Source organism: Eutrigla gurnardus (assembly GCF_963514095.1).
Source record: "Eutrigla gurnardus genome assembly, chromosome: 19".
In the NCBI taxonomy this organism is placed as follows: Eukaryota; Metazoa; Chordata; class Actinopteri; order Perciformes; family Triglidae; genus Eutrigla; species Eutrigla gurnardus.
In genome coordinates, this window is record NC_139930.1 from 162,508 (window position 1) to 176,007 (window position 13,500).

General features: G+C 41.5%; 1 protein-coding gene across 1 annotated transcript; it reads right to left on the reverse strand.

The window, feature by feature from the left end:
• Positions 1 to 377: 377 nt before the first annotated feature.
• Positions 378 to 13,252, reverse strand: psmb7 (proteasome 20S subunit beta 7). Its single transcript, XM_084034454.1, has 8 exons — positions 13,113 to 13,252; positions 11,590 to 11,683; positions 5,128 to 5,225; positions 4,877 to 5,017; positions 4,100 to 4,215; positions 3,376 to 3,434; positions 3,103 to 3,254; positions 378 to 591 (listed from the first exon to the last, which is right to left on the reverse strand). Exons 1-8 carry the CDS (start codon positions 13,172 to 13,174, stop codon positions 480 to 482), a joined length of 834 nt encoding a protein of 277 aa, XP_083890580.1. The 5' UTR covers positions 13,175 to 13,252; the 3' UTR covers positions 378 to 479.
• Positions 13,253 to 13,500: the final 248 nt, after the last annotated feature.

Below are 13,500 nucleotides of genomic sequence, written 5' to 3' on the forward strand. Positions count from 1 at the left end.
AGGGCGTCATGAAACCTAGGACCGCCACTGGTACGGGGCCTAAGTTACCCAGCTCACTGCGTCCGACCACCACTTTGTGACTCTCTCCCCATTAAGTCCACCACATCCCTCCCCTCTACACCTCGAACTGTCACCACCCGCCGCAACCTGAAATCCCTCTCTCCTCAACTACTGGAAGCCTCCTCTATCCTGATGTCCTTACTGACCTCTTCTTTGAACACTCTCTGTATTAGTGCTTACTCACAGTATATAGCACTTCGACCTGAAACATGAAAACTCACTTTTTTCAATGTCAATTTAAAACGGCCTCAGCTCAACAACTTTAAAGACAAACAAATTTAAGATAGTCAAGAACAAAACATGAGTCAACTCATGAATCAACTCAAAACACTTTTATTGTAAATCATGGAAAAACATGCCATTTGTGTCCGGAATTCTGACAGTGAGGGAAGTTACATCAAGAACATTTTTAAAGTATTTCAGGAGGTATCCATAGTCTGTACAGTTTCCTCCATGACGTCCAGTTTCAGTGGGGCCACAGTCTTCATCAACACGCCAGTGGTTCCTCTTTTGTACTTGTAGTCACCAGTTCTACATCAGGAGGAAACGACACACATAACACGTTTCAATTAAACTTGTCTTTGCCACGTTCATCTGAGAGACTTCATCAGCACAGCATGCCACTTCAGACCACCAACCAACAGACAGCCATGGACATGCAAAGTCAAAGTGAGAAGGTCAAGTGGATAGATTTGAAAACAAAAACAAAAAAAACTGGTTAGTAGCAAATCAGATGAGTGTGAGAGGCGGCGGCTGTAAAAAGTTCACTCTGCCACAACACTGTCTGTACTCACATCTGCATGCCGGCAAGCTCATTTACTCTTCAAGCAGAACAAGCAATGAGACAAGTCATTCAGCAGTTCATCAAGTGATGTTAATGATTTAAGACTTTGTCAGATCATGAAATGATGCATTATGTTATGCTGTCTTCACACCAAACGCAATTTTTCGCAAAATTTGCATGATGCTGTGTTGTGAAAGCCTGAATAGCATTAAGATTTTCCTCAACACTGATAGAAATGGAGGAAACAACTTCTGTCTCCCGTGTCTGTGGTCCCCCAGAGGTCTACGATAGTAGCTCATATTATTCCAGAGAACAGACAAGCGTGTGGAGAAACCAGAGACTGTCTGTGGTCCCCCAGAGGTCTACGATAGAAGCTGATATTATTCCAGAGAACAGACAAGCGTGTGGAGAAACCAGAGACTGTCTGTGGTCCCCCAGAGGTCTACGATAGTAGCTGATATTATTCCAGAGACCAGACAAGACTGTGGAGAAACCAGAGACTGTCTGTGGTCCAAACAACAATGTCACAGCTGTATTCATGTCTAGATGGCCTTATTTGGAGTTCTGAAGGAGCAGCTAGAATGTTAGCATAGCCTAGCACCCATCAATCCAGACTCCATTCAGCGAACATAGTAATTATTTTAAAAGTGTGTCCTCCTACAGACAGAACGAAGCATGACTTCAGACTTTTTGGAAAGCATCATCATTATGTTTATGCAGTTGTGGTAAACAGACAACATGTAGCTACAATGAATAAAGCTTGGTGAAATTCAACCTGTGGATGATGTTATGAGCTACATGGAGGTAGCAGGTTAGGTTCACAGCACATGGTAACTGACTCAGAGTTAAAGTGATCTCCGTTTCTGAAACTGAAGTGTTTGTAGGGTGGGCAATATGGCTCTAAAAGAATATCACAATATTTCAGGGTATTTATGCGATAATATATTTGACGATATGACAAAATACTGAAAGAACATACAATTGCAACAAAATAAGTGTTAACCTTTTATGTGTCAGGGTAAAAGTAAGTTTGCCTTGAAATATTCAGTAAAAACTAAAACAAATACATATTGCTCAGTTAAAGGGATAGCTCAGAATTTTGGACATAAGACCTATTTTCCAAGAGAGCCGGTGTGTTTGAGACGTCTGGAGACGTTTTCAAGAAATTTCATTCAGTTCTTCTAGTTGCCGAGTTCGCTTATGCTATGGCTAGCGCAAGTCAATGGTTCTTAGCTAGACAGACATTAAAAACAGTCTTGCCCACTCCACAGTGCACCTGAGGCAAATCCATTGTAACGGCAGACTATCGATGTACATATGTGTTGATAGAATGTTTGAAATAAAACAAACCTTGCATTTTTAAGGATTTATGGCTCAGCAGCAGCAGCAGTGTGTCATACTTCCTAGTAGGCTATGGCAGCGGTTCGATTGCCTATTTACGGGCAGTATTTCGGGCGGCGCGTCTTAGAGTTTTGAGTCCGACGGAGAGTCCGCATGTGTGGATTCGCGTGGCCGTGTGCTGCCCGGTGTTTGTGTGAGGTCCAAGCGCTTTTCAGACAGCCTTGGGGGCATAAGGGCCAACAATTCGGCGGTGTTCAGGTGTGTATTTACCGGAGGGATTCTCCGCAACGCCTCTGAGGGTTTACGGTTCTCCGGACGGGCTGGATTCCAAGCAGCGCGTCTTAGAGTTTTGAGTCCGATGGAGCAAAGTAAAATTCCGCTGCTGCTGAGAAACTAGTCCCTCAAAAAATGCATTTTCATGCGATGCGAGGTTAGTTTTGTTTCAAATATTATTCTATCAACACAGATATGTACATCGACAGTCTAGTGTTTTAATTGATTTGCCTCGGGTGCACTGTGGAGTGTTTTTAATGCCATGCTAACTAGAACGGTTGACTTGCGCTAGCCATAGCACAAGCGAACTCGGCAACTAGAAGAATTGAATGAAATTTCTTGAAAACGTCTCCAGACGTCTCGAACACACCGGCTCACTTGGAAAATAGGTCTTATGTCCAAAATTCCGAACTATCCCTTTAAATGGTTTTAGTGTGCCTGGAGTGTATGAAACTAACTTCAAACTGGTCTAGTGGGGAGCGCAAACACCGCTACAGCGGTACGCCGCGAACAAAGTTTTATATAACTGGTCCGGTTTGCGACATATTTTGACTCGCTTTTCCATCATTACGGTGGAATCGGGCTAGTATGTGGGTGAATAGATGCAAGATGAAAGACAGAATCCAGGAGGGAATAGTTCTCACCTCACACCCTTCTTGTTGGCCTCATCATGGGGCCGGATGTAATCTAGCTTGCCCTTGGTGATAACACACAGGTCAATGTTGCTGCCAGAGCCCAGGTCATTAAAGATACCTGCAGCGATGGCGTCTCGCACCAGCCGCTTGGCGTCCTCCTCCTTTGAAGAAACATTAATGTTCAAATCAAAACCAGCAATGCGATTACAGGAAATAAACTCCTGATATGAGTGTGCGTGTTGTGGTGCTGTGAATTAGATGCGAGTGGTGTACTGTACTCACCTCCATGTCAGGCTTATAGCGGTCCTCAAATACTGCCATGGCAGCCAGAGACCCAGAGCCTTTTAAAGGAAAAACACAGTGACCTCAAATCATCCACATGTTCACCTCAGACAATACACCCTGGAAGACTTTCAAGTTCAGCTGAAACTGCATTTCTAGAGCATTTATCTTAGATATGGTGATGTATTTCGGAGTGAAACAGGAAGACAGGACATGACTTTTGGAGGAATTTCATTTGATGGTTGAAAAGATTAGCTCACAACCTTCTCTCGCTCTGTGCTGCTACAAGTTGCATGCTGGGTGATGGATGGATGTCTTGATATTATTGGTTGAAATTTTAGCTGGTGTAAGCAATGAGCATGCAGGAACTGTTTTTTTCAGGAAGAATAATAAATAGTGATTTTGATTTAAAAATAGGGATAGGGATTGCTTTTCCACATATTTTGTTAAATAGGTGAACAATTTGACTGGGATGCGATCTAAAATGGTTAAAAAGTCCGTTTTCATTTCAGCTTAACTTGAAAGATGTATTATGTATAACAACCTATATCAATATAAATTTTTGTATTGAAAATATACCAACCCTACCACTAAAATCATGTTCCGTTTCTTTTCTAAAAAGGTTGATCAAAATAACTGCATGGAGGGAAAAGTCTGCCACATCAGGCTGAAACATGTCATGCATGTAGATATAATGGTATGTATTGTAGTGTTTGAGACTGACCCATGGTGACGTAGGGCAGCTTGTCAGTGGAACCGTGAGGGTAGATGCTGTAAAGGTGAGGACCATTACAATCCACTCCACCCAGGACCAGAGCAGCCCCAATGTAGCCCTGATACCTGCACCAACACACAGCAGAACACTCACATGTCTGTGCATAGCACTGATTCAAAGCAAAGTAGTAAACATGCGAGATGGATGTTCACTTGAGTAAAGGCTCGGTTATGCTTCCGCGTAGTGATCACGCAATGGCCATGCAATGGCGACGCAGTTGCTTGGAGACCGAGATGGTTCTGCGTTGGGTTTACGTGTGAAAATGCAATTCAATGCCACACCGGTAGAGGGCGCTATGTTTTTTGTAAAGACTGACCGACCGAGACTCTTGACGTTTATTGTCGTTAGCCTCGTTATAGCCTATTTGTTTACCTTCCGGCTTTAAACATCCACAATTTTTCAGTGTTTTATTTCTTTGTGCAAAAGCGACAAGGTGCAAACAATAAAACAAGGTGCAAACAATAAAAGTATTAAAAGTTTAAATGGCGGTGTTTATGAGTGGAAACCGGAAAAGCGGTCTCCAGCGGATGTAGTTAGCGGACCAATCACAGCCAATGCCGCTGCGTTGGTGTTGCGTCGCCTCGCCGCGCGTCTAGGATTTTTGAGAGGTGCACGTCAGGCCCTTGCGTTGGACGTAAGGGGGGTCCGCAAGGACGTAAGGGGTCCGTAAGCCCCCTTGCGTTGTGTCAACGCGGAAGCATAACTTGGGCTTAACTTGCTATGTACCTGAAGAGCATTTGCTTGAGCATGCGGTTAGCTGTGGCCACGCGTGGCAGCCTGCCTGTGGACAGGGAGTGTAGCTCCAGGTTGGAAGAGATGATCTGAGTGGTCATCTCTGTGTCTGCAGCGGTTCCTGCTCCACAACAGCTATGGCAACACAGTTACAGAGCAACTGGTGAGTTATACAAAACCTCAGCTTTTTAAACCCTACAAACGTAAAACATTGCAGTTGAATACCCTGAGCTCCTTTCACTTACTAAATGTTGGGGGAGATGTAGTGGATCTTGGAGCAGTTCTTGTCCGCCACTATCATACCCTCAGTAGCTCTGGTGTCAGCACCGAGGACCACGCCATCCTTCACAGGGAAATACAAATCATCATTTAGACTAAACCATGCTGCAAGCGTACTTTTCAGCGGAGTAAAACAATACTTCTTTTAACAATTCAGTTAGTCAGCCAAAATGCGTAGTGCAAAGTAGGATTGGGCCGAGATATTGTGACACTCATTGAATACGTCACACGGACTGCAGTGCTGTATCCATCTCTCGTTGTGCGAAGCCGGGATGTTTCGTTAAAAAGTGAAACCTTCGCGGGCTTACGCCACTTACGCTGCAAAGCAAAGCAAAGATCCTTATAAACGGTGCGATCGTGGCATATTTTTTCCTCTCCTTTCCGTGATTACGCTGCAATATTCTGGGTAAAAAGAAAGAATGTATCACTCCGGAGGGTCTGCTATGGCCTAAAAAAGCCTAGTGCAAAGTGCAGTGATAGTGTGAAGATTAGGGCTGAAATGATTACTCGAGTTATTGAGTAACTCCATTCAAAAAAATGCTTGAGGCAAGGCACGCACAGGGATCATTGTTCTACACGGACTGTTTTTAAGGAAGCCAGGGCTCCAGAGTGACCATGTAGGGCGCATATGCGACCAAAAGTCAGTGAAGTGCACCTAAATATGTTCCTTGGTCGCAACGGAGCTCCATTCAGCGGGTCCGTTTGTGTGTGTAGCGTAATGTTTTTTTTCCCCCCACAGCATACGGGAATGAATCACCACGGTCTGAGCCAATCAGAGGCCGATGTCTAGGCGGCCTAGGTCTCTGATTGGCTCTGACCCCGGTCTCCTCTTCACTGAATGTTTGTGAGGACGTGAGCGTCAAAAAAAATTAAGACAACTGTTGATTGTTTTTTTTGTACAGAAAGTTGCTGTGCTCGTAACACCTTTCTCCCCTCCCATAAGACACCAGTCCTGTCTCACTGTCTCCCCTCCCGTAAGACACCGGTCCTGTCTCACTGTTTCACCTCGCACCTTAAGATACCGGTCCTGTCTCGCGTGTCTCCGTCCGAGCCGGTGTTGATGGTCCGGTAGGGCATAGTTTTAGGAACCGGGCGGTCCGGTCGGGCGTAGTTTTAAGAATTGGTCGTTTGATCCGGCCTCCGGTTCTCCGCGGCCGGGCCGACATTCTGCAGTACGGCCAGAGCCAGGCTGGGAACGCTGCCTTTACTGTCAGAGCGTCCTCGTTCAGAATCGTTAAAAAACACCAGAAACACATTTGAGTTCCTACACATTTTTATGGTCCGTCTGTCTGGGCGTGGTGAATGTGATCGTATGTGGATAACTTTTGCTCGCATTCCGGAAATTGAGTCGGCTACTACGGAGTCCCTTAAAACAAAACAAACCTGCAGAGTCGAGAACTATTTTTAAAACGTGATTTTGTGGTTCAGCCATTTCACAAACCGGAGGAAAGTAAAAATGCAAATTAATCAATTAAATCTAAAAAAAAAAATCACCCAGCCCTATATGTGACATTTAACCAAGCGCCTAGTTTTTATTCGAGTCTAGGGATGTAAACAGTTAACAAGGATGTTTTTGACTGGTTACGCCAGTTGGTCCAGGTTAATTTACATCCATGTATTATTCAGTTGAGCTGTTCAAACAGGACATCTCTGTGGTGCCCAGTGACACACAAGACATACACATGCTCCATGGTGCTGGGCACTGTCATAGTGGATTTAATAGCAAGCTTGAAAGTAGACAAATGAATACTGCAACATTTTTGATTCACTATAAATGAGTCATCCGAACGGCTCTTCTGATCAGCCTTTAGAGAGACCACCAATCAAACTATTCTGAACAAACTGCAGCCGAGCAGTGGCTGAACTCACCAGTAACCTGATCAATAAACAATAAACTTCAGCAAAGCCAACAGAAAATACAGTAAGACATTTACAACACAAAAAAAAAGCTGGATGGTATAACCCTCCAAAATGTGATTGTGGAATGCCAGAGTAAAATGCCTCCTGATTAGGGATGCAAATTATCCAGTAATTCATTAATCGATAGTTTCATCTTATCGATCGATGATCGATCCATTGATAAGTGGCAATTCTTCTGAGAAGCTGAATTTCCCTCTGAATAGGTTCTATCTACTGTATACGTAACATAAAATGCTATCTTCCTTATGATAAAGAAAAATGCAAATCATATTTTTAATAATTTCATTGTAATGCATCAATTTGGGGAATTTTGTGAACCAAAATATGACATATCGTTTCCTGACCAATTTCTTACAAACTGCTGGTTCTGTTCCAAATGTTGACATACTAAATGGGGTTGAGGAGTTTAAGCATTCAAGATGAAAACAAACATGACTAAAACACAGTGCTGAGCTTATACTATTAGGTTATTATGACTATTATTATTATATTAATATAAGTGGGTGACTATTCCTCAGCCTTCCTTGGTGTTTTGGTTTTGACTAAAGCCTCGTTCACATACGTCGCCACTCGCCCATCTCTGAGCGACAGCTGTCAATGAATGTGGCCAGGACAGGCGATGCGATGTGGGCGGGGACGTAGATAAAATAATGTAACTTTCTGCGATGCGAGTGAAGCGAGTACCAATCGGGATATAGAATAAAGATGATTGACAGATGACGTCAACAGAGAGTTCCACAGAGAGTTGCCGCTTGAAACTTTCCGGCGGCGGCAGTGAATTTTTTTTACCAGCGAGTAGAATTCAGCGAGAAAGTGAGTAGCGACGTATGTGAACGGGGCTATACGCGCCGTCAAACTCGCCAGCTGAGGGGGGGTCGGCGCGGGGGACGCCTTGCCATGGCGACGGGGGAAAACGTTGATGATGATGATGAGCAAAACCAGCCACGAGGATTTCCCCTTATCATAAGCGCTGCTGCCCTCCTGTTTAGGCCTATCATTAGAGCCGCTAGTTAAGTGCGCCATAGTCTCGTCAATGTGTGGGAAACACCACTTCTCGTTTGTCTTGTTGTTATCGTCAGAGCCCTGCTTCGCTTGTGTTCGCGCATGTGCGTCAAGTACGTCTGGCGTCAAGCGCGCCCTCGCGTGGACTGCCGGGAAATTACGGGTTCAAATCGCAATTAATTGCAATTAATTTATTTTAATCGAGTAATTTCTTATCGATAATCGATTAATTGTTTGCATCCCTACTCCTGATCGATGTCAATTTTTTTTTTCCCCCAAAAAGGAAAATAAACAAACCCGCCATCCCTACTATAAACCTTAAGCTTTTTTAAATGGTAAATGGACCTGCAGTTCTATAGCCCTTTCCTAGTCATTTCGACCACTCAAAGTGCTTTACACTAGGGTCATTCCGTGTCATTTCATCAAATTTCTTAAAATCTTCCCACCTGACCATCTCAGAATGTCCTATGGTAGGAACTTAAAATGAGGCTTGTCGAAATGAAGTAGCACATTTGAAGAGTGGCTCTTAGATGATTCGTTTTTCACATATATTAAGGCTCAAAAATGGAAGTAAACATATGTGCCCAACTTCAGAGCCATATTCCAAGTATCAGGTCCAAACTCACTTTTTTAAAAAGATCATATTCTAGTTAAAATCATATTAAAAAAATGGGAGGGTGTTTTGCCTCATTTTGTCGCAGTGATTTTTTAAAATCCTGATATTGGTGGGGTTTTTGTGGCCAGTTTTGGTACTGCATGTCTTAACAGCCTACTAGTAAACATCACAGGAGGGCAATTCAATTGTGTTTTTTACCAAAAACTTACATGTGACTAAATGCTACTGATAAATTTAGCCTTACGAAGACATTAAAATGTAGCACAGTTGTAGTTACAGAGGCAACAAGTCCTTGAATGCGAGTTAAACATGGTGAAAGCAGCTTTTAATGTCTTAAACCATGAACAAACATAGCATTATATTGAAGACTGTATATTTTGTCATACTTTAAGTATATCAATTACACAACCAAATCAAATAATAATCTTAATTTGAGCATAAAGATTTTACATTACAGTAGAAAAGTCTCCAAAGTTTGATATTGAATAATAGTTTGTCTCTATGCTCACTATGAGGGATCACACATTTTTCATCTTTTAGATCCAATTCCTTCATCACATTCTTTAATTTGGCAGTCACTTTACAAATTGTCTAATTTCATCTCTGCTCTGTTGTGCTCATCTTTTTTGATGGCATACATGCACCCAGTTTCTGTAGAGGGAACGTTGATCATTGCAATTCTATGCTGCAGTGGGACATTGCACATCTTCTCTTCTTGGCCAGTAGAAACTCTTGGCAGGGCCATGTGGGTGCATGAACTGAACCAGTACATCTTCATCTTCATCTGAAACATCTCTGATACTTCCTATCCACCATTTCTGATCATACACACAACTCACATATTGTCTCATAGTGAGCATAGAGACAAACTGTTATTCCACATCAAACTTTGGAGACTTTTCTACTGTAATGTAAAATCTTTATGCTCAAATTAAGATTATTATTTCATTTGGTTGTGTAATGTATGTACTTAAAAGGATAGTTTAGAATTTTGGACATAAGACCTAAACTATTTTAGAACCGGTAACTTATAAGTGCTAGGTGATATCACTCCGCCGCTGCCATAGCCTACTAGGAAGTATGACACGCTGCTGCTGCTGCTGAGACAAATTCTTAAAAATGCAAGGTTGGTTTTATTTCAAACATTCTATCTTGACTAGCGCTATGACTTGCGCTAGCTATAGCATAAGCGAACTCGGCAACTAGAAGAACTGAATGAAATTTCTTGAAAACGTCTCCAGACGTCTCGAACACACCGGCTCACTTGGAAAATAGGTCTTATTTCCAAAATTCTGAACTATCCCTTTAAAGTAAGACAAAAAGTAAAGTCTTCAATATTATGTTTGTTCATGGTTTAAGACATTAAAAGCTGCTTTCAGCATGTTCAACTCACATCCAAGATTGCCTCTTTAACTACAACTGTGCTACATTTTAATGTTTTCGTGAGGCTAAATTTATCAGTAAGCAATTAGTCACATGTAAGTCTTTGGTAAATGGTAAAAAAACAAACAATTGAATTGCCCTGCTGTGATGTTTACTAGTAGGATATTAGATATTAGGAGATAGTTTTCCAGATATTGCTGTTTAAAAATGACTTTTCAGAGCATGATGCCAAAAACCGTCTAAACTACCCTTCATTCAATGATGTTTCATGAGAAAACTGTTGACAGTAGAGACCTAATATTTTAGATTTGTCCTACTAACAAGTGTGTCTTTGTACTTGAATTTTTTCAGGACATTCTGAGATGGTCAGGTGGGAGGCATTTGATGGAATGACCCACTAGGGCTGCACCTATTGAATCTTTTTGTAATCGAGTAATTATTCCATTGATTAATCGGATAAAAAATTAGCATTGTATATAGTTCCCATATACACTTAATTTCTTAACACATTCAGTCAATGACTAAACAGGAATAAAGATAAGAAAAAAAGAAAGGAAAAAAAGCTTAAGATAATTTGTTTTCTTTATTTAAGACGGTGACGTTGTGAAGACGTGTCACATGGGCGACGTGCCACCAAAGATAAAAAGTTGCTTGTACAAGGCCGCCATTGTATGCATCAACATGTTTATGATGCACAGCAACTATGCTTGTGGTTGAAGAGTCATGAAAATATGCGAGATGAGCAAAAGTTATCTTTCATCATTGTTTTGATCAATTGACATTTAACACGTCACACACGCTCTCGACGGTCGTGCATTGTAGGTAGTGCAACGTTGCTCTTGCTCCACAAAGCTTTGTAAAAAGTTTACACCGTTGCAGCGTTACACCGCAAAGCAAAGTTCTTTATTAACGGTGCATATTGAAAAATCATATCGTTGGGATTTCTAAATACCCTGGTATACCATAATACCTCCAAAGCCTACTGGGCAGTGTGAACACATCCATCCATTGTCTACCGCTTATCCTATATTCAGGGTCACGGGGGGGCTGGAGCCGATCCCAGCTGTCATTGGGCGAAGACAGAGTACACCCTGGCCAGTCTATCACAGGGACGACATATAGAGACAAACAACCATTCACACTCACATTCACACCTACGGGCAATTTAGAGTCATCAATTAACCTATCCCCATCTTTGGACTGTGGGAGGAAGCCAGAGAACCCGGAGAGAACCCACGCTTACACGGGAAACCCGGGTCGGCCCGGGTTCCGAACCCAGGACCCTCTTGCTGTGAGACGAGAGTGCTACCCACTACACCACCGTGCAGACCTAGTGTGAACACAGTTAACTAGAATTAATTCAATGTAGAAGAATTGAGTATTCATGTATTCCAGAGGCTTAAAAAGAACCACAAGAATTTAGACATGTTTGCACAAATGTTGATGATGCAACTACATTTTTAAACCCAACTTACTTATTGTAAGCAGCATGGTTTCGGTCACTCACCTTGAAGACAACACCACAGATGGTAGTTCCTGTTTTCCGAGCAGCAGGCATGCTGCATCCCACTTTGTTCGCTTCACTTTCCAAAACTGCATTTCTGGAAAAAAAAAATATATAAAAAATTATACATACACATACACACATACACACATACACACACACACACACACACACACACACACACACACACACATATATAAAACCTTGCCTATAGCACTTTGGTTATAGCACTATTGTTCTTAAGGTATACTTGCTGAACAGCTACTACTTTACTCAGACGAGGACCTAACACTTGTTTCTATTTTTTTAGCACTTACTTTATCAGCAATGATATATTGTGGTCTCTTTCTTCTGACAAATATACTTATTGTAAGTCCCTTTGGACACAAGCGTCTGTTAAATGCCCTAAATGTAAATGTATAGCTCTATCATTGTGGAAACGCATGCTACCGAGCCAAATAAACATTAAGCTTCGTAAATACCCTACAATTTCATACACAATCTTGTGCAGTGAGACCATTACAGTATAAAGTAATTTCGATAGACCATCAGTTGTTCAGCTCCCTGAGACCCAAGTTTTCTCATTTCTGTAATCACTAACAAAAGTCATTAATTCTATTTTGTAACATTCATGGTAATTTCTTAAAATTATGTATCGATAATGTGTTTTTCGACGATTTATGCAGTTCAGGATAAAATAACTATCATAAATCTTAGCATTTTAGAAAATAATCACATTCACAAATGTAAATTCTAAGACAAAACAAAAAACCTCTATTTGAATTTGTTTGAAATGCAACAGTATAAACTACAGAAAAAAAGCAAGCCTTAAAATACCCACAATATATGTTAATACGAGTGTCTGAGCTACTGAACCTTTTATTTTATTCTGAATTTAGTCCTTAATTCATGACATGTCGATTTGTTTTGTAACATTATAGAAAGCATCAGTTTTTATGTCCCCCCAGGAAACCACATTAAAAACAGATCATTGTATTAACAGGAACGGCAGTAATTCCTAGCATACATAGACAACGAGTAGCTGCGGGAGCGTCAGTCTACGCTGCATCTAAGCGCTATAAACATTGAATTGTTTTTATCCGTCTCTTTTTTATACGGTTTGTTTCATAAACGTAGGTTAGCTAACTAACGTTCTGGTTTAACATAACGTTAACGTTCCGGGGCTAACGTTATCTACATCGGGCTGAAAATCATTCCACCATGACGCTTTTTACAAAAAAAAAAAAATTTAAATATTGCATTCTAAATGTCAAACAAAAAAATCACGTTGCGTTTTACTTTCAAACGTATCAAAGTGAACCGTAACATACTAGCGACGGGAAATGCCTTAGTCATTGCATGGAGCCAAGTTAACATGAGCTAGCATCACTAGCTAAACCCGTACCAAAACACCTCTTTTCTACACAACGTCTACACGCAAACGTTAACAACTTGTAAAGCCTCAGTGGTGGGGTTATTCTGATATGCTTTCCATGAAATGCTTTTCTAAAAATCGCTTCAATTACCTCTTGCAATTTTCGAAACTGAAACCGCCGACCGGTGACTGGCTTATTGTCAATGTCGCCATCTTGGTGAATGAAAGCTTGCGTTTCCCGGAAGTAAAGGAAGTGGTTCTTCTTCCCTGGGTTATACGGCAGTCGACATACCGTACGTTACGTTGCATTGCTGACACCTTCTGGAAGTACTTTGCCATCTTCATGCAGGTCTTTTTAAGGCCTAATCACAATATGGTGTACATTGTGATTTGGCCTTAAAAACGTATTAACCCCTGAAACTTCATGGACTTACAACATGTTATGGTGTGGATTTTTATTTACATTTTTTGCAGCCTGATTGACCGTCTTCCAGGCTGTTGTTATCCCAGATAAGATGTCACTTGTTACTTCAAATAGG

Coding starts and splice junctions, on each gene's coding strand:
- psmb7 (XM_084034454.1), bottom strand. CDS start 13,174: ATGGCGACATTGACAATAAGCCAGTCACCGGTCGGCGGTTTCAGTTTC. Junction 11,684..13,112: donor AGTTTCGAAAATTGCAAGAG/GTAATTGAAGCG, acceptor TTTTTTTTCCAG/AAATGCAGTTTTGGAAAGTG. Junction 5,226..11,589: donor TCTGTGGTGTTGTCTTCAAG/GTGAGTGACCGA, acceptor TTCCCTGTGAAG/GATGGCGTGGTCCTCGGTGC.